Source organism: Oryzias latipes, chromosome 23, assembly GCF_002234675.1.
Source record: "Oryzias latipes chromosome 23, ASM223467v1".
In the NCBI taxonomy this organism is placed as follows: domain Eukaryota; kingdom Metazoa; phylum Chordata; class Actinopteri; order Beloniformes; family Adrianichthyidae; genus Oryzias; species Oryzias latipes.
Window position 1 is genome coordinate 14,936,766 of NC_019881.2, and position 21,164 is coordinate 14,957,929.

Sequence of the window (21,164 nt, forward strand, 5' to 3'; positions counted from 1 at the left end):
CACTGTTTTTATATTGCTATTTAATGAAAAGAAAGCGATAGGGACAGACACAGCTACACAAGATCACACAAAACTGATTCCTTAGCTTCTTTCTCTTCTACCTTGTACATTTTCCTTTATTTATTGCCTAACTTTTACAGAATTTTGGCTTTATAGGAAAGAAGTTTGCTTAATCGCATTTACAGTGGTCCTGAATGTATCTATCCGCAGAGGAGCTGCATGCAGGTCTCTGATATTCCCATGAAAATAAAAATGCCCATACAGTCTTAGACATAAAGGCACTCTCTTGAAATTTGTAAAACATCACGTGTACACCTGGAAAAAAAAATACTTCTCTAGGCTCGAAATGTGCATTTGAGCAACACTTTCCAAAGAAAAGTCGTGTAAACAAATGTTTACGCTAGTTACATGCTTCCATGTTCACGATCTTTCCGTTTGCACATTGCTATTGCAAGCTTTTAAGTTAATTTTCAGGCTCTTTGTACAAAACACGGCCATTGAACGCACGTCAAAAGTTCAACCAGTTAAACTTTGACCAATCAGGGACTCGGTTTTGGTAGTGACACATTTTTCAAAACACGGATATGCTGACCGTTGATTGATCAAGAAGGATAAATTAATAAATGCGGTTTGTGCCCGGCTGGAACCCCATGACACCAAGTCTTTCATTTATCGGAATAGAGCTGGAAAAGAAAAAGCCTGGAGCGAGATTTGCACCGCTTTGACATTTCAGAACAAGCGCTAGTACTTTAATATCAGATTGCGACAGTTCAGTGTGAACACCGTATGCTAAAAGCACGTTCAAGAGAGCCTGTCACATGCATGTGCATGTCACATTCCCAGTGTGTGTGTCATACTGTTACCCTGGAACTGACTCGTGCACTGGACTTTAGAGGGGCAGGGGCTCAAAGTCGGAAAAGGGCAGCTAAAACACTTTTTTTTGGTCCTTAAAACATTACGGAAATTAAGTGAAATTTTAAAATAAATGACTAATAGACAAATACTCAGCCATGATACCTGTGTGGGTGAAAGTGATGCAATTGCCATTTTTTATGTAAACAAATTATTGTCAGCATGAGTTTGTTCACTTTATCATATACTTGGAAAACATCAAAGCAAAAAAAAAAAACTGGAGGCTGTTTGTTTTGGCACAATGTGCTGCAGGCATAATCAACATGAATCAAGTTTAATAATGAGAAACGTGTTTCTCCACAGTTTATGTCCTGTTAAAATTTATTTATTAAATGTTTTTGTTTCTGGATTCAAGCCCAGTTTTGTTGTGATTGGAAATATGTCATACAGAAGATTATGACGAGGTGTTTAACAACAGCAAATGTAACACCTTCTAAATTTTACGTTTTTTACTTTCAATTTTTTTAAATTTGATGCAGAAAATCTACAAAGATAGAAATGAAATAAAACTTGTGTATTAAAGTAAATATTCTCCCACATAAAATTATTTCAAAAAAAATTCAAGAACAGCTGTCTGAGTTGGCATTTCTCCAGTCCCTGCAGTGATATATGTGTATAAAATTCATTCTCTCACATGGCAAAAAGCAGAATAAAAAAATCCTGTTCCAATAAACATAATAAACACTGAACTAAAGTATACACTGTTTACAGTGGTTGACATTTTGTTGAAATGTTTCCGTAGGTTAGGGCTGGACATTGTCAGGTCGAGTTGAGAGGACGCACCCTGGCAGGCAGTAAAATGACATAAAGCAGGATTATAAAGTCAACACTGTGTACTCATTAGTGCTCGGAGCATAATTACATCGTATTACAAAATATGAGAGTGTGAGAGTGTGATGCTGTAAATCGGCCAGACAAGATTTCTCACTTGCAACACATTCAGTCATCCTCACTGTTTACTGCAAATTGGCTCCACTGAACCAAATGCTTATTTGCGTCTTGAAAATCATTTTTTAACATCAAACAACAATATGTTGAATTACCACAAATAAAAACCAAATCAAATTTTGTCTCCCGAGTTGGAAGCCAGAGTAAAAAAGAAATCCTTTATTTTAAAAATTTCAAATAGAAAAAACCAATACCAGAAGTACTTCCAGTATATACTTTTAATGTTTGATTCCAACTTACCGTGACACTAAATTGGGACACAGATATATTGTTCGGGTGGACACTGAGACGCACACATTGCTTGATATCTGAAGCAAAGCGCCGTGGTTCTGATGATCGCTCACATTTCTCCTTTCTGGCACACCTGAAAGAAAAAGGGAAAGATCAGAAGAAGGGTGTTATTCAGAGATGTCAGATACACACATATGCATGCACAGAGCAACTCGATCAGGGCAGACTCTTTTTCACCTGTTTTATCTGGGGAAAAGAGAATATCCCAACACTCCCAAACTAGTGGTTTTATAAACACTTATCATGTTTCTGCTCTGGCAGAGCACCAGCTTCAGCGGTCCATGAATGAAAGCCCAGTCAGTACAGGAGCTGAAGCAGTTTTATTTAATACAATGGTTGCTCTATATGTGGAAGTGAACCTGGCTTATTAGACTAGACTTTGTGGAGTATTCTTAATGGATGGAATTCAGTGGTGATGCCTAAATGCAGGTGGGATGTGGATGGTGGTAAGGTGGGACAGAAACCCCTTCTCTTCTACTCCCAGACCAGGTGGTCTAGTCCACTATAACACTTAAGCTTGGAAGAAAGAGGCGCTCAGCTATTGTACAAGAGGGGGAATTTCATGACTCTTGTTCTGAAAACTAGTCACTGGCAGACTGATGAGTGATTCCTTCTGGCTGGAAGATCTAAATGGTTCTGTAGGTAAGGTGGAATAAGAGCTTCCATTCATTCCTAAAAAGTTTACAAAGTAAAGCTGTACAAATATGTTTCAGAAGACATAATCTAAAGGAATTTTTTCAGAGGGGTGATAAATACATGCCAATATAATGATAATAAAGCTACTCTACATACAAAACCCACTGCCATTGAGTGCACGTTGCAAGTTAGACCAATTGACTTTAGACTAATCCGGGACTTGGCTTTGGTAGTGACATATGGGTAGAGTCCTCTTTAATGCATGGAACTGGCAACCATTTGAAAGTTGATCATGGAGGAGAAATTAATAATTGTGATTTGTGCTCGGCCAGAATTCTATGACACAAATTCTTTCATCTATCAGAAAAGAGCTGTGGAAAAAAAAAGCCTGGAGTGAGATTTGCACTGCTTCAAAATTTTGCACCACCTACTGTAAGTACATAAGCTACTATCGAATAGCTACAAATCAATGTGAAGACCATATGTTAAAAGCGCATTCAAAAACCGCGTTGTGTGTTCGTGAAAGGACACACATGCTCGGTCTGCCATAGCTTAAGAGAAAAAAGTTGCAAACTTAACAAGCTGCCAATTCAACACAGAGCCTTATATTTCTTTGAAAACTCACATTTAAAAAGGAAAAAAGAAGGTTGACATTAACTACTAGAAGGAAAAAGACTATTTAGGGAGGTTGACACCTAAAAAAAACAGTAATTCTGTGCACAGAAAGACAGTTTTTTCTCCTGAACTCCAGAGATTGAAGGAGGGCTGGTTTTGACCTGACACAAGTATTGTAAAGTTAAGCAGCCTAATGCGCTGCAGAGCAGACAGGCATAAAGAAAAGACATAATCTATTTGACAGAGAAAGAGAACAGGAAGACAGGGTAAAGAGCACAGGAGAGAAAGTGGAAGAAAGAGAAAAAAAAGAAGGAAGATTAGAAGGAATGCAACTATTGTTGGCTTCCCGTAAAGCTTTCCTTGCTAAGCCGGTCTGAGTAGGGGTTTAATCGCTTCACGTTCTTTGTGCTTCCTATCTCTGGTGTCTGTGCCTCCTTTTCTAGCAGTGATTTAATAAGACCACATCATATATGGAGCCCCAGGCTACCACACTGAACAGAAAAGTCCCACACACATACTGTATATGTGAAAACACTGAAGGTATAAAAGGTTTCAAGTTTTGACTCAACGTGTATAAAAATACTCATTAATATATCAGAAATGCATATAAAATAGACATTGAAATCAAAATTTGTGAAACAATTTTATAAACACAAATGATTAATTAATGTAGGTAGCCACTAAGAAGTTTTTTGCTAACACTTAAAGTTTGTATTGGGTTCTCTCTGTGCAAATCACTAACCTTGACACAACAGATCGACAACGTTTCCTACTTTGGGTTTCACAATTGATTTTAAAGAAAATAAAAAAATTATTTTTCAGTTTGGGGGTAGCCAAAGTGTAACATGCAATACCAGCGTGGTTGGTTAAAGTGTGTAATACTTTTTAAATGTGTCTACCATGTTTTGTAAAAAAAAACAAAAACAATCATCTGACCATAAAAGTTATTCTCACTTCAATGTTGATGTGAATGTGCAAGGTATCTCAGTAAAACTTATCTGAAAGATACTCAATCATCACTAAAACATTGAAGGACTGGAAACATGATTTATTCAACCCTCCGGTATTTAGTTTTAGTGCATACTTGCATGCCTTTGATTGATTTCTGTGAAATATTCAGTTCATAAAAGACAACTCAACATAGATATAACAGACTATATAATTAATAGAATCTAATAAAAAAAGCATATGCATATAGCCATTTTAAATGACTAATGCCTTTAGATTCCATCAATGGTCATAAAAAGCATCAAATGTGTATAGGCAGATGCCCCTCAAAGAAATACTCATTTATTTAATGGTATTTTTCATAACTCGCAGCCTTTGTTGATATTTTCTAAATGAGAAATTAATAAGTGAATATATTTGTAGTTTGTAATGTATTTTTTAGCTTTCTGTTATGTGCTTTGTCCTCAGTGGGTTTTTCTTATCGATTAGGAGTTTTTCATTGCTTTTTTTTTTAATCATGGCACTTACACATTTACAATTATTTGTGATCATAGTGAGTTCCTACTGCTTTAGGCAAAACCAACAATCAAAAGTTGTATTTTATGTGAGTGAGGAGCTTAGGGTTCACAAATGCACAGCAACAATACATCTACAAATCCAATTTAGGAAATTATCTTTCTAAAATTCCAGCACCTGTAAATAACCCGTAATTGAGAAATTATAAAAGCTTTGCAATAGAAAAAAATATGAAAACATCCACAAATGGTTGTTGGTTAATAACTGCAGCAAACTATATTTTACATTAAGAAATGCTGACCTATAAAGCAAATTTAGGCATTGCTTTTCCAAGTAGCGTGTAATTTCATGCAAAAACTTTCATAAATGTGCAAAAACTTAAATGTATTATAAAAATAGGGGCAACAAAATGCTGAAGCATCTCATGCATAGTGTGGCAAGATTTCTACATGTATGGAGTTACGCCAGCCTATTCTGATGATTAAAAAAATAAAAGACCGTTTCTAAAATTGAGAAATGAAATCTTTAAATATGTCTAAAATGGGCTGCCTAACTTCTTGATTGTAACATAACGGTTAACGATCTACTTCAGTTCTCTCCACAGGCGCTGCAGCTTTCATCTCCATCTAGGTGTCAAAAGGTCACAGACTTGCTGTGCAGGATGAAAAAGGCAACAGGTTGAATAATAAACTGTTCTAACAGACTGCAGACTGTGACTCAGCAGAGGGAAGTTTCTTGTCTCTTTATCTGTCTTCAGCATATCTCCAACGAAGGACAAGGACACTGCTTAGAAGACATTTATCTCTTTTTTTTGTTTTAAATGAGACCATTGCAATGCCACCGTGGAAGGTTTCAGTCTACAAAAGCAATGCCTCAGAATCTACCCTTTTGCATTACAATGCAATGCCACCCACCAACACAGGAAAGAATCTGCACTGTATGCCATACAGATTAGTTTAGACAATGGTTGTGTCTGACATTTGAGTTATTCAAACTATTTTCCCGGTGCTATATTTAGTTTCTTGCATGCGCTATGTTCTGAAATGGCTGCATAAAGCAGGAACAAAGGCCATTGTATAGAATAAAGGGAAATAAATGAAGTGGTGATGAAATATAGCAGATAAAAACACATTTGACTGCAAAAGACTCGTTTATATCCATATTGAATCAAAAGTGTAAGATTGCTTCACAAAATGCTAAATTTTAATAAAAGTGTAGTTTAAATGTATGCAACTACCTTTGGGTTTTGGAAAAATTGATTAAAAAGATAATACAGAACAGAGTTTAACTATCTGAAAATGTGTAAAGCACTAGATAATTGTTTTTTAATTATTACCCAGACAAGCAATATACATCATTATTTGTATGAGTATGGTTATGGAATTGTTTCACTCTGTGTGAACACTGCAGAAAACACTGCAGGGAACGAAACTGAACAACATCAGTACAATTTCAAATAGCTGTCATGAAAAGCTTGACTCCTGACTGCATTTTTATGCAAAATTAAAAGTCCAGTATTCTCTGATTTGGTCAGTAAACACTGCTGTCAAAAAAAGCTGTTTACTGCCTGGTAATGACTGATTTTGAGAAAGAAAGCTGAAAGGATTAGATGGGCTCTGAATGAAAGCTAATCTGCACTCTTGTTTCTCCCAGCCTTTGATAAGGTGGCACAATTAGCGAGCAACTGAAAGGAAAAAGAGATGATTCCTGGCCTTGGCAATTATTGCTATGAGGCTGTATAGGTCATTCAAAAGCAGTGAGTATTGTAAACAAATTCACTAAAAAAGCTTTAAAACTCAGATTATTGTTCACCATAATGAATGTATAATTCATTGCAAGATGTGGAAAAAAAAGGTTCAATTTAAAAAGTTATTTTTTAACTTCAGTGATCCAGAAACAGAAACATATGATATGTAGTCTTTTTTTTTTTAAAGAAAAATTAGCTGACAACAGTTTGATTGATGGCATGCATTCAAAATGCACACAAGTGTAAAGGAAAAAGGACTGAACTTTTATGTTTTGCTTATTCACATCAATGGAAACCACAGCCCTGACAGGAAGAAATATAAGCACTGTGAAATTCTTCAATCTGCAAAATAAAAACATATATAATAGTAGGCAAAATCACAACAAAGTGCAAAGCATTCTTTCTGAGTTTTACATTTAAGTACATAAAGATTTTTCATTTGAGAGGATCAGTAAAGCCAAAGTTCATGAATTACAGCTAAAGACTTTAAGCAGCAACTTTAGGTGTTTCTGATCATGTGGGACTTCAGGTGAAATGCTCATCTAATGCAAGTCCTGGAGAAGGTCAAACAGGCAAGGAAAAAATGCTTTTTAAAAAAAAAAAAAATGCATTTTCCGCCATTTTCAGGTTTACCGAAATCTATGTAATGAAAACAGTTATAAGAGAGTTTTCACTTATGCATCAACACACAGATGGAAACATAGGCAGTGTAAATATCTCTGCACGAGCAACGAAAATGTTTTAAATGAAGAAAAAGATACGCAATAAAATAAAATAACCTTTAAAACCATTACACCGCTAGTACACATTGAGTTTCTATTTTTAAGTGATCTGCACAGCAAATAACCATTCTGTTGCCCAGCGAAACCCAATTACCATACTACCAATGTATCATCATGCGCTGCGTGGAATCTTATACATACCAATAACCTTAGGCTGCATAAGTTACTCTGGAGCAGGAGCTGTGGTGCGCTTTTTCAGTCATATGACACATTGACATTCGGGCTGACTACTTCTCTCACTCGAGCATGGCATCAAACACACATGAATGGAGCTGAGTAAGGCCACAAGTACACACATACACACAAAATAAGAAGTGTACCAACTGCTATCATTAAGACTGCTGGAGCACAGAGCAAAAATCTGCATGAAGGAGCTGGTGTGGGAGTCATTACCTGGCCCACTGGCCATGATCCTGTTACTTCACTTTGTGTGAACGCACAGACAAAAAAAAAAAAAAAAACTTCACACACACACACACAACCTCTCTCCTATACCTGTAGGCATTTCAAATGCAGAGTTGCTGTCCTCAGGTCTAAAAATCTGCAACCCACACTGCAGTGGACCATTACAAGAATGCAAACTGTACCAAATAAAAACCAAAAGCGATACTCCAACCCTGCTGGAGACTGTTTAGAGCTGACAAAGTCTGATTTTATAAGTGCATGTGACGGGGTCCCGCCGGAAAAGGATGCAAAGGAGCCAAGGTGAGTGGGTGCTTTCTTTATTCAAGAACGGTGAGCTCTCCACTAGCTCCACGCAGGGCCATATCCACATAGACACCTCCGTCTCACTCATTCCTCACTACCTGTGATGCACCCTTTTAAATGATGAGCCCCTCCCATTGGGCTCTTCATCATCTTCCAGGTGGCACCACAGGTAGATATTTTATACATAAAATATACACAAATACACAAAATAAAAACAGTGTGGGCCCCCTCGCCATCTGACGTTGCCACACCGTCACATCGCACCATAATGTTTCAGTAAAATTGGAGTTTATTAGCATGTCCAACTCAAGTTCCATTATTTTCTTCTCAGATGCAGACAAATATTTCTCAGTGAAAGCAACTAGAACACAACCTCTGGGCATTTGGTTGACACTACAGGATTTACCCTACATATGCATTCAAGCTATACAGTATTTGCGGTTTTAAAAGCCAAAAATCAAATATTCCCTGGTCGTTGAAGTCCCATCCCAATCATCTTTCGATCTATTTTATAAGAGATTCAATTTGTTTATGCCGTTTTTAGCCATAATCTAAAAACCTGTTTCATTTTCTAGGACATCGTTTTTGCAGAGCAGCAGTAGTTTATTAGAAGTGGGCGGAACTGTTAGGGCGGAGTAAGCCCACCCCCGTTTCCCATTATTCCTCTGTTTACACGCCCTCCCGCCAGCCCCTCACCTTTTTTAAGCTTACAGTTTTATATATGTGCTCCATATTGTTAAAAACATTTGTTAAAAACAAAAAAAGTATTTGCTTACTGAATTAGTGAATTTACCTCTATATTTGGCTCATGTGGTGTCGTTGTCATTCTTAAGAGATTATTGATCCATGTGGTGTTTTTCATAGTAAACAAACTAGGTCTGTCATATCTGTTTTGTGCCATGCTCTGTGTGTCCTGTGTTCCGGCAACAGTTTATTATATCCACATATCAGCAACAAATTGATTAGGGAACAGAATTCCATATGGTAACACTGGCAGATTGTGTAGGATATTTACGAATCAAATGTTGCTGGAGGCAGTAGGTCTTTTGCTTCTTTATGCTTTGTTATGATCCTACATGTGTGCAATAAGGGAAACAGTATATGACAGCATTGATCCAGGGAGTCAATATCCAGCCTGTTGAGTGAAGGTGTGTTTACTGAGTCAAGAGGGAGCTTTTATCTATGAAGGACAAGACGGAGTGTAACTACTTAATCATTTGCTGGGGTTGCAAGTAGAATACATATAACTCGGAGGTTATATGTATTTTACTTTAATTATTAAATGTGATTATTCATACAGTCTGGAATCTGGTGAACTGTTGTTATTGCTTTAACTAGGAAAGCAATGTAATTATATTTAACTTTAACCTTGTTAATCAAATACTTTTTTAAGACTGCCTAAAAAATACATTATTTTATGTCAAATTAAAAGACAAAATGAAAAACACAAATTAAATGGTAAATGGTGCATACTTGTATAGCGCTTTATAGTCACAGTTCCATTCACACACACACATTCACACACTGATTCCGCTGCCAAACACTGGTGCCAACCTTCCACCAGAGGCAAGGTGGGTTTCGGTGTCTTGCCCAAGAACACTTTGACAGATGGGCAGGCAAGGCGGGAATTGGACCTGCAAACTAGTTAAAGCTTTTAAATCAATTTAGTAGGAATCACAGTGGCTTCAGTATAATTAGGATGATAAAAATTGCAACACTACATCACCTGAGGGCAATACTATGCTAGCTGGTAAGCTAAATCACCTGATTGCATGCTTCAAGGTCAAACTAAGCAACAGAACTCAAACTTGACTAGTGATCAAGAACTGTTCCATCCTGATCCCTTTAGCCAGATCATAGGGAATGAGAGACGAGACTGATCTAGAACCTATCTGCATAAGCAAGGAGTGTCTGAAGTGGATGCACAGCTTAAGTTTCTGGGAGAGTACATGGAGACCGACTTCAAAAGGTGCTTTAACACCTCAGCTAACATGAAGGGGGCAAACAGATTCTCAGTATCCTCAAGAGAGAGGATGATGACGTACTGCATCTTTGTTTGGTTCTCCAGCTGCACTATGGTATACAGAGGGTTTTAACAATGATCAGAAGATCATTAGCCACCCTCTCCTCCCCCTTTAGGATCTTCAAAGTACCTGCTGTCTTAGGAAGTATCATTTTGTGAGACAATGTACATACAAGACATCGGTGTTTGAGATGCTGGCAGATGCTTCAGGGTGCTCAAAACAGATGCTGTCAGATGAGGGTAACTGTTTTTTTACAGAACTAACATTGGCCTTATGAATGAAAACATCTGACACTATCATGTGTTTTTCCAGCCACGGGCAAGCTGGATGCTTTTCATTACCATGACTGTGTATTCCTACCAAAATGTACAATAGAAATCTTATTTTACTTCAATCTTGTTCTTTGTGAATCTTGAATAAACATTTGCAAAGCTGTCTTTATAACTCTGTTCTTAAAATAATAAGTATATAAGTATATAAGTTTTTTTCTGTTGCACTTAATTATTTTACTATTTAAAGATTTTAACCAAATTGAGACACTGTTTTATGTTGTCTGATAATGAATTATAATCAGTCCCACTTATGCTGTGTTAAATTAAAGCAAGGCAACTACCTCCCTGAAGTTTTTTCGGTGTGCCTGTCCATTTTCTGGTGCCTCTGCCTTCCTCTGCTTGCTGGAGTGACAACAGGTGACAGTGAGCAATGGCTCTGACTTAAAAGTGAGTGTGCATATGTTGTGCATGTGCTTAAGGGTGGCTACGTAAATCATTTTGTGGCTGTTTTTGTGAGGTGTGGTTGTGAGATTGAAAAAGTCTGTGCGTCTTCACACCATGTTGGTGACAGTTCAGAGAAAACTAGAATGCGGAGGGCTCTGTTCCATCCTGATGCCCCTGTCACTTCTTGGTCTTGTTCCCTTCTCTCAACTTTCCTTAAGACCCACCAAGAGGTGGAGGGTGACGGCATTGGGTGAGCGCTGTCGCCCTTACACAAGAGAGGCCCTCCTCCCTTTTAGATACTGACATCAGAGAAAAGCCATGGATCCAACAAAATCAAGATCAAAGTGACAACTTTGAATAAATATACAACTCTGGTGGGCTAAATTGCTTACAAAAATAATTTTAAATAAATCCAGGGCTTGAATTTTCAAACGGTGGTCTACCAAGTTTTGATAGAGCTGCAGGAAAGGTTATTAAAAATAAATTGATGTTTATACTATGAATTCTAGAATTTGAAATATATTTATTTAACAAAACCATGAGAATAAGAAGAAAAAGTAAAGTAAAGTAAAAAGTAAAATGGTGGTCACAGCATTCCTTGAGGTGCTTTTAGTTACTAAACATTTTCAAGAAATCCAACTATCACAGATAGCAGTCGAGTAAATATTTCATTTAGCAAGCTGACAAATGGTGAATAAAATAGTAAAAGAGTTAGACTTCATGACACATAACCCCAAGTACAGTACTTTATTTGTTTGAGTCTGAACTTCACATTTTAACATTTGCTTGCTTATAAAATTGTTGTTGTTGTGTAAACCATGACTTTTTTTTTATGGACCAGTGTACTTAAAAGCAATTAAAGGCAACTGTACGAAAAGTTTAGCCATCACTGCAACCAATTACAATGTAGTTGCACGCTAATTGGTGCAGTGTTGTTTAATTAGTATTAGCTCACTATTTCCCAGCTAATGAGCATTCTGAGTTAAAGATGGCTTTGAGCACAACGACAGGTAGGAGAAGAAATGTGAGAAGAGAGAAGCAGAGGGCATGGAGAATCTGCCAATTAGCTTCCTCCTCCAAAAGGTTATTCGTTTGACAACACTTCAGATGTCTGAGGAATACAAAGGCTTCAGAGGACAAGAAGCTTGCAGGATGACTTGTACTCTTTATCTGCAATTTTGTGTGATTTCTCCTGGCTTCCTGAACTTATTGTATTACTCAAAAAGATTTGCAAATATCCTAGGTAGAGCTGAAAGATCTATGGGTAAATCTAAACTGGTGGAGCAACGAAAGTTATTTCTGGCATTAATTACTTTACGGAGCCAATGATTTTTATGAGAGAAAAGAACAATCCTTTGTAAGATTTTGTAGAAAAATGGAGAGGAGCCAAAAGGAGAGAGAACGTCATAATAGTCAGAAAAAATTTGAAAATACAAGATGTATAGATGTGTGACGAACAGACAAATCACAAAGCCAAAAAAATTGATTCAACATGCTGAACACTTACAATGACATTACGGTATTGTGAAACAAGAAGACAGGGAGAACCGAATGGTCTTTTGCTATATCACAGCTCACCTTTTGCAGTCTCCCTGTATCTCCTCCATGCTGTGTCTGTTGTACAGATTGTGTTCAGCCTGTCAGAGCTACATAAATCTTTGATCTCAAGCAGATTTTCAGATTTAAAAAAAATATTTTTTCGATCTGCAATACAGGACTTATTTTTCTATGAAGGTTTGAACTTAGAGAGTTTAAACCAGAGATGAAAATGTGAAATGTTAATGTCTGTTGGGGAAAACTGTAAAGTGTGCAGCAATGGTTTTTACACAGTTAGAATACTATAATTTTAGCAAAAAATTAAGATAACTACTTTACAGATTCCATCTATTGCATGTTATTTTTAGAATGTAACTACCACAATTAATGAGCATTTTTAGTCAACATATATGAATGTACAGTAAAATATAATATACTTTAGGTTTACTTAATACTGAATCGCTTGGCTTATAATTAAGAATAGTGACCATTAGGGATGTGCACTGGATTTTAGAGGGGCAGGGGCTCAAAGTCAGAAAACGGCAGCCAAAACACTTTTTTTTTGTCCTTTAAACAATACAGAAATTAAGTGAAATTATAAAATAAATGACTAATAGATAAAAACTCAGCCATGATACATGTGTAGGTGAAAGTGATGCAAGTGTCAATTTTTTAAGTAAACAAATTATTGTCAGCATGAGTTTGTTCACTTTATCATAGACTTGGAAAACATCAAAGCAATAAAACACTGCAGGCTATTAATTTTGGCACAATGTGCTGCAGGCATAATTAAAATGAATCAAGTTTAATAATGATCGTAATATTTTAAACACCGACATCCAACAAGTTTCATCCCAAGAATGCTGAAACTATTAATAGTATTTAATGTTATCATATTGTCGCTTTGAGGATTCTGCTGTCATTTATGTTTACAGTGGTGTTTTTGGTCATATTCTGTCCTCTATCAGTCACTCCTGGTTTATTTAATCATCAACATCTTTCTTCATTTCTGTTTATTTTCTTCATTGAGTAGAAGTGTGTGGTTTTCAGTTCTACCTTTTCCAGTCATCTGCTTTATCCCCTTTTTGTTTCTCCATGGCTTTTGTCCTCTTTAGAGCGTTTCTTTTAAATATGAACCATATTTAAGCTCGTTGAATCAGTGGACGACGACTAGTTAGACCAGAACTCTCAGATTCAAGTTGCTTCATGGTCGCATTGTCTGCACAGTTGTCTGTGGGGCAGCAGTTTGTCTCGCTGTCCCTGGCTGTCCCTTACTCTCTCTGGCGGCTCTGAGTCCATTCAGAGCCGCAAAGACAAAAGCGGCAGCTCAGAACCCTCATATTACAAAAAAATGGGTTTGATAGAATACTATGGGTGTTGGTAGCCACATTTTTGTCTTGTATCTCTAACAGAAATGTATTAATGTTAATACAAAAAAACAGAGGGTGCTAGGGCACTTTTTATTACGAGGCTAAAAGGGCAGGTGTTCAAGCATCCCTAGGGCCCTATGTGTGAACGTGCCTGGTGACCATAAAAAAATAAGTGATAAAAAGAAGGTTGAGTGAATATATGGCAACATATTTTCCCTTATACCACCATCAACACATATTGTATAGAAATGTAAAATATTTCCAACATCTACGCCAAATGTGACGACGATCAGATTGACAAAAGTACCTCTCAAAATACGGTCTCCAATCTTTCTGGCTGTCATGCACTACAGGCGTCTTGACATCATAGTTAACCACTTACAAAACTGACAGCTGACAGACTGGCATTCAAAAGGCAACATACCCCCAACATGGCTCAAGTATTTCTGGGTTTGGCTCTCAGCAGGAGTGCCCCTGCCTTTTTGTCAGGGGGGTGGAGAGTAGAATTCACAAAAAAAGTAACATTTCAGATTAGACCAACTTTATATTGTAAACAAAAACAGTTGGATGCAAACACCCAGGGTTAGTTAGATGGAAATTTGAAATTCATAAAAGTGTGGGTTAACATAACTCAAGCAAAGGCTGTTTTACTGTAGTTTATACATACACCTAAATATGCACATAAATTGAAAGATGTTTGCATCTAGTTTCTAACTGTTTTTATTTCTACACAGAAGACCCCTTTTGTATATGTAATCTGTCAGGGTCCTTTACTTGAAGCTTTCTTCCGATTGACAATTTTTGTTTCATCTAGAGTGCAAAAGAAATTTTTAAAAAAAGGGAATAATAAAAAGAAGGAGGTTGAGATGAGTCAAAACTTTCCTTTTACTTGCTTAACTAGAATGGCATTAGCATACATTGTGGATGTCTGACAGCATGACTAGACCAAGACAGTTTAGTTGACAGGTGTGCCTCCAGGTCTACATGAATGGTGTCAGAGCTCACTGGAGAACTTGGAAATCCCTTGAATGATTTCAAGAGTTTTTAGAATTGACATCTAATGGTATAAGTTTCATTATAAATGTACAGAAAAACATTAGAAAATAACTTTTTTCTAAAAACTGTTATATTTTTAATACGGCCATTGGTCATGAAGGACAATTTGACTGCAATTGGAGGAGCATACACAGAAATGCAAACAGGTGCACCATCCACTCTTGTTGATTTCCTCTCCTGTAATATTGATTACCTTCCTCTTCTTGGTCTGGTATTCCCTTTAACAGGTTCTCTCTCACAAATCTATAGAGTAAATAAAAGCAACGCCGATAGCTGAGAGAATGGGGGCTACGTGTGTATGTGCATGAGAGGAAAAGCGATAATAAAAGAGAGAGACCAAGAGAGAAAGCAAGCTGTTTTTCCCCTCAGAGCAGTGAGGAGAATTCAAGGTTGATTGGAACAACAAACTATGTGGACGGGCACTATGGAGGAGGAACTGCTCCCTATCCTTCCTTACAACTATTCATTCCAGCTCAGAGCAAGTATGAGAGTCTGTCTGTGTTATGGTCGCTTCTCCCATGTGGTTTTTAAAAGGCTTTGTGTACACCTTTGGTCTTTTAGTCATTGTTAAAACTTGTGTTGACCTTGACAAGGCCAGAAAAACACATCTAAATTGGCTTCAAACAAACAAAAAACAATGCTGTCCTTCATAGTTTTTAACATTATTTCACTTTTTTTGAAAATCACTTGTTAATTTTCGTCTCACTTTTGTGTTCGATAACTATTCTGTTCAAATATCACAGTCTTCTTAAACACTCAATGAAAATTGTGTTTTTAACATGTTCTACTAGTACTAGTTCCACTAGTTTTAATAAACTTTTGCTGTTCTATACAAACCGTCCTAGAACACAGCAGGGTTTTTTTGTTTTGTTATTTTGGCTAAAAACGACAAAATTATAATAAAAAAAAGCCCACTGGAAACCCTTTGTAAAGTAGCTCAAAAGATGATGGGAGTGGGTCTTTAAAATATCTCAGAACCAGAGGGATGCAGATTGTCATAAACTTACAGATTTTGTTTTATTGTTTTACTAAAATGCAACACAGGGATATTGTGAAGTGTCCACTAGCTAAAACGTGTGTTTATTTTTGACCAAGTCCTTTAGTTAGTTCGTTAATTAAGTAAATCAGGAGTGTTGTGTGACAGAAAAGTGTCAGCAAGACTCAAAGGAAAGGTGTACAAGACAGTGGTGAGACCAGCTCTGCTCTATGGGTTAGAGACGGTAGCAGTGAGACAGAGACAAGAGGCTGAGATGGAGGTAGCGGAGATGAAGATGTTGAGGTTCTCCTTGGGAGTGACCAGGATAGACAGGATAAGGAACGAGTACATCAGAGGGACGGCTCATGTTGCCTGTGTTAGCGACAAAGTCAGAGAAGCCAGACTGAGATGGTTTGGACATGTTCAGAGGAGGGACAGTGGATATATTGGTAGAAGGATGTTGGAGATGGAGCTGCCTGGCAGGAGGGCAAGAGGACGGCCAAAGAGGAGATATATGGATGTCTTAACAGAGGACATGAAGTTGGCTAATGTTAGGGTAGAAGATGTCCATGATAGAGTGAGGTGGAAGAGGATGATTCGCTGTGGCGACCCCTGATGGGAAAAGCCGAAAGAGAAAGAAGTTAATTAAGTAAATCCTACTAAGAAACCACTGAAACTTTAAAGTTATGGTAGTATGTACCATTTGTAAAATATAAATCCAAAAAAGAAGTCATCTCTCATTGAGAAGCTGACTGTAAACACTGTCATTGTTTTGCTAAAACTTAGAGACATTGAAAAAGGCTGTTGAAACTGTTTGCACTTTACCTGTTGTTTTGGTGGCTATTTGAAGCTTGAAGGTTACCCTAAAACTGAAAACAAAAATAATTCTGAACCGGGACTGTTTAAAATGTTGACTGTTTATAGGAAAGATGATAAGATGAAGATGTGGTCAATAAATCTTGTTGGTTTGTGAGTTTTATCCACAGTGTGTGTCATTGTGCAACAAGGGGTGTCCAGTAGACAGTGCTGATGTGCAGGTGAACACTCACAAATCATTCACATCTTCACTTGTACACAGCAAACCCATAAATCTATTTTTCTGCCCTTGTGTTCATCAATCATCTCAACACTTGACATCTACTAAAGGGGCATTTTGGCAATTTTCTCTCTTTCTCTGAGATCTATTCATGTTTTAGTGCATTGACAGAAAATCTCAAGCAGGAATGGCTTGTGTGAGAGTAAACCTGCCCTTCTGTGCATTTGTGTTAAGACTGAAATAAGTCAAGGGCAAGCATTTCTATCAGGTTAAGTGTGACAACCCAATCTGTAGCTACCCATTTGCTCTGACTGTGAGAATGTCAAGAGCAACTGTTTATTTGTATACATGCCCACTTACATACACACTTTACCAAATCAGTTCAGCCTAAATTCAAAACGCACTTTAAAACAAATTACCTTTGTGAAAACGGTCTAATCTTTTGGCCTGGTCTAATGCAAACATAAATATATTGTTTTGTTTTTATTAAACTTTTCATTCCGTTAGATTTAAATCCTTGAACGTATTGTCCCAATGGAACATTCATTGCCTATTTACCCCTTAAGAATTCAAAATGAACAATTATTATTTGTCATATTTTCAGGTTTTGGTTCTTAGAATTTACTAACATTTATTAAGCCTCCAAATATGGTTTTGTTCTTCGTTTGTCTTTGTCCCATCTACACTCTGCCTACATAGATAGTTCCATTTCATTTTCTTCCAAAGCACTTTTGTCCCTTTCAGACTTTTCCACCCCTTTGTGTCCTCTCTATGCCAGCATGAATAAGGATATAAAATGTTGTTTCGCTACAATATTCAAGTTGAAAATTATTTTTGAACGGCTGTGGAGCAAACTAATCTGGCACCCACAAATAGGTTTTCACAAAACTAGACTATAGCTTCTCATGGGGAAATCTTTGAGTTTAAAGTTGTAGTAGGTTTTAGAAATTAATTCTAACTAATTTCTAAGGAAAACAAACATCTATGAGCTAAGAACAAGAATGAACTCATGGTGCTACCAATCACTTGTTTTCAAACCAAAAATTATGCATATTACCCATTCCTACTATATTACCATCAATGTTTACAGCAGACACATTACAACTTTGCTACCAAAAATTGCATGTGATATTACATTAATGATTTTTACTTTATTCTGACAATTAGTTCGTACACTCATTTGTACTAAGCCACTAGCTCAACATAAGTAGACTTTATATAACCAATATAATCAGAGTAGAAAAGGGTGCTACTGACTGGTAAGATTTTTTTTTTATCTTTATGAAAGAAAAAATAATCTGGAAAAAAAACATTTATAAAGAACTGAGATTATAGATTTACACTTAAATGTATATCTTTTTTTTAAATCAAAAGCTATTTTAAAATCAAAAGGACAGAAAGAGGAAAGGATGACAGTCACGGTGTAGATCCTACAACCTGTCGAATTGCTTTCCACAAAAATAGAAACAAAATTATGAACAACACCCTGAAAGTCTACAGTAGTGCTTAACACAATCTTGGAAGTTCATGCAAGTCTCAGTGCCTCCATTGGGGTCTTGTTTCAAGGCCTACACAACACTAGTGGTTCAGTCTGGGAAAATATCTAGACATAATGGTGGCAAAAGGCCAAGTCCAGGAAAGCAACCCGAGGTCAGGATAGTGTAGAAGTATGCCTGAATGGTCAAGGGCTTTAGAGAATAGTGTGTCAAACAGGTGGTGGTGGGGGTTGCTGGAAGGAGAACTAACTATCCAAACACATATTCCCCAGAAATGTCTGTATGGGTAAAAGAGTTGGGGAACAGCAGAGAAATAAACAGAGCCAGTCAAAAGTTTTCGAACATCCCAATTATCCAAGTTATGTTTTCCAGTTAAAAGTAGTAGAGTTGTATAAAAGGCTTGAAATGGTTTAAAACAAAGTTGTGAATTGCCAGGAATTAGAATATAAAGTTGAGGTTATTTAAAACTGAAGAACTTTGAACAGCTCGAATTGAACAGCAAAATTTAGCTATTTTTTTCCAATAAATGCAAAGAAAGTCAAGGTGTCAGTGATTAAAGCTTCTCTGACGATAAAAAGGCACTTAGACTAGAAGAAACTGTGACAGGAAGAGGTGTGGAAGACCAAAGCTGCGACTGAGAACAAGTTTCTGAGAGTTAAATACTGCATAAGGGGATCACAGGACAACTTCTTCAAGCTCAGCTTCACTGCTGTCTTTGAAAGCCAGTTTCAGTATTAACTGTAAATTGAGGACTTCTATGTTGAGAATTGGCATTATCAGTTGCAGTAAGAAAGGCTAAGATAGCTTGTCTAGGCCAAGAAACACTGACAACAGGAAGATGCAGAATCTTTATAAAAGAAAAAGACTGGCTTAATATTATGCAACATCAACTGTTAAACATGGAAATAGAAGTGTGATGGTTTGGGGCTCATTGGTGAATCCAGGACTGGCATCCTGTACAGCTTCAGAGACACCTTGAACATTCACACAGCATTCTGCAGTGCCATGCGGTTCCCACTTGTGTAAAATTTTGGTCAGGGGTTTGTTTATTCATTAGGGAAATAATGACCCAAAAGATAAAGCAAAACTATACTTGAACTACCTGAAGACAAAAGAGCTAGGTGGTAAACTTAATGAAAGTATCCAGGGTTGAACCACAATGAGCCCCTTTGGATGAACTGGACAGATGAGTGAAAAACCAAGAAACTACCAAACCTTGATGGAAATTTTTGCAGGAGACTTCAAACACAATTCTGAAAAACATTCAATTATAAAAAGAATGTAGCAATTGTGTTTAGCTGTTATTTTTGTAAAAAGTGCCTTCTTTTAACAATTACAATTACATTTTGATCAATAATTTGGTTCCAGGAATTCTTTTTTGCTACTCTGGTTGTTCATTTGTATTATCATTTCATTTTAGAGATCAACGAGCCAGTACTCATTAAAAAACTTTAAAGTTTGGGGCATTTTAAAACTTTTGACAGGCACTGTAAATCTGTTCTATCTCAAAACGATTGTACTCACATGTTATGTAGGACACACCAGCCACAGTGAGGATCTCCTGATCCAAGACATTCACTGCAGGTTGAGTATTGTCCACAGGCCTCCACAGGTACTCTTGACAGCTGTGAAAAAATATGCAGAAACCTTAAACCAATGTGGAACGCATAGCTGACCTTCAAGATTAATGGAAGTAAGAGAAACTTTATGAAGAGAATCCAGTCTGGACAAGTCTTTTTGAACAACTAAAATAAATAGAGGGAGGGGGGATCTACAGTCGTATGTTTTACACTGATAAACATGTCCTGTATAATTTAGTTCTAGCATTATTGCTTGCAAAAATAATTATTAGCCTAGATTTATAAAACCATTAGTTAGGTGAAAAAGTATTTAATAAATCAAACTAAGAAGGCTGGAAACTTTAACCATTTAAATGAATTTCTTGCTTTCAATTTCTGTCAGAACTAATCAAGCAGAAGTGAATGAATATTATGTAGTATCATGGTTGGTTTTGCTGAAAATTTTACAGCTAAAGAGTTTGCATCTTTTTGCCAATCGAAGCAGCTCCATATTAGGAACTTGGCCACGGGGGAACAGTAGTCCATCTATGATGATATATTGCCCTGCCAACTAAAACTGGCAATGACTGGCACTGATTGGCATGAGTTTTGAGTGACCAAGCACATGGGGCAAAAGGGAGGTGGATCTCAGCTGCACCCTACCCCTTACTGTCACTATGGTAACTGCATGCCGCAATAATAAGAGCAGTTGGCACTTTTGATTAATGAGCTGTCATTGGTGGATGAATGCTTTCACTCAAGCTGCTTCTTGACAGCCAGGGACAGAGGAAGCCGAAATCATCAGTGAGGGACTGATATGACCAGGTTAAAGGGGGATGATGGCTTTTTGTTTGTTTGCATGCAAATGTCTGCACGCTTAGTGCATGATTAGGAAGTTCATCTTTTAGGGGAAGAAACTCCAAAATGATTTGCATACATTAGAGCATAAAATTGACATACACAATGAAGTACATAAATAAAAAGACACATGCAGAGTAAAAAAACAAGAACTAGGAAAAAGAAATCTTCGTACATGTTTCTGATTTGAAAACAATTTTAAAATGTAGTTACCTTACTACATTTTGAGGGGACACAGGTTGTTTTTTAAGACGGAAAAAGACAAATAACTAAGCCATGTACTGATGGGCCAGATAAAAAGTGGCATTTTGAGCATGCCTTTTTTCTGCTGGTAATTCTGAAACTCAGTCCGGCAATAACTGCTGTTCTCTCTGTTGATTCAATAGACACTCATTAACTGATCAGAATGCTTTTTTTCTTCCTTTTTGATAAAT

General features: G+C 37.0%; 1 protein-coding gene across 2 annotated transcripts in view; it reads right to left on the reverse strand.

Moving 5' to 3' along the window:
• The window catches only part of plxna4 (plexin A4), a 231,814-nt gene that overhangs the window by 65,999 nt on the left and 144,651 nt on the right, over positions 1-21,164 (reverse strand). For both annotated transcript variants that reach the window (XM_023952327.1, XM_023952326.1), the window contains exons 5-6: positions 19,838-19,938; positions 2,101-2,224 (exon numbers count right to left, since the gene is read on the reverse strand). In XM_023952327.1, coding sequence (XP_023808095.1) covers positions 2,101-2,224; positions 19,838-19,938 — 225 coding nt within the window. The remainder of the gene's footprint in view (positions 1-2,100; positions 2,225-19,837; positions 19,939-21,164) is intronic.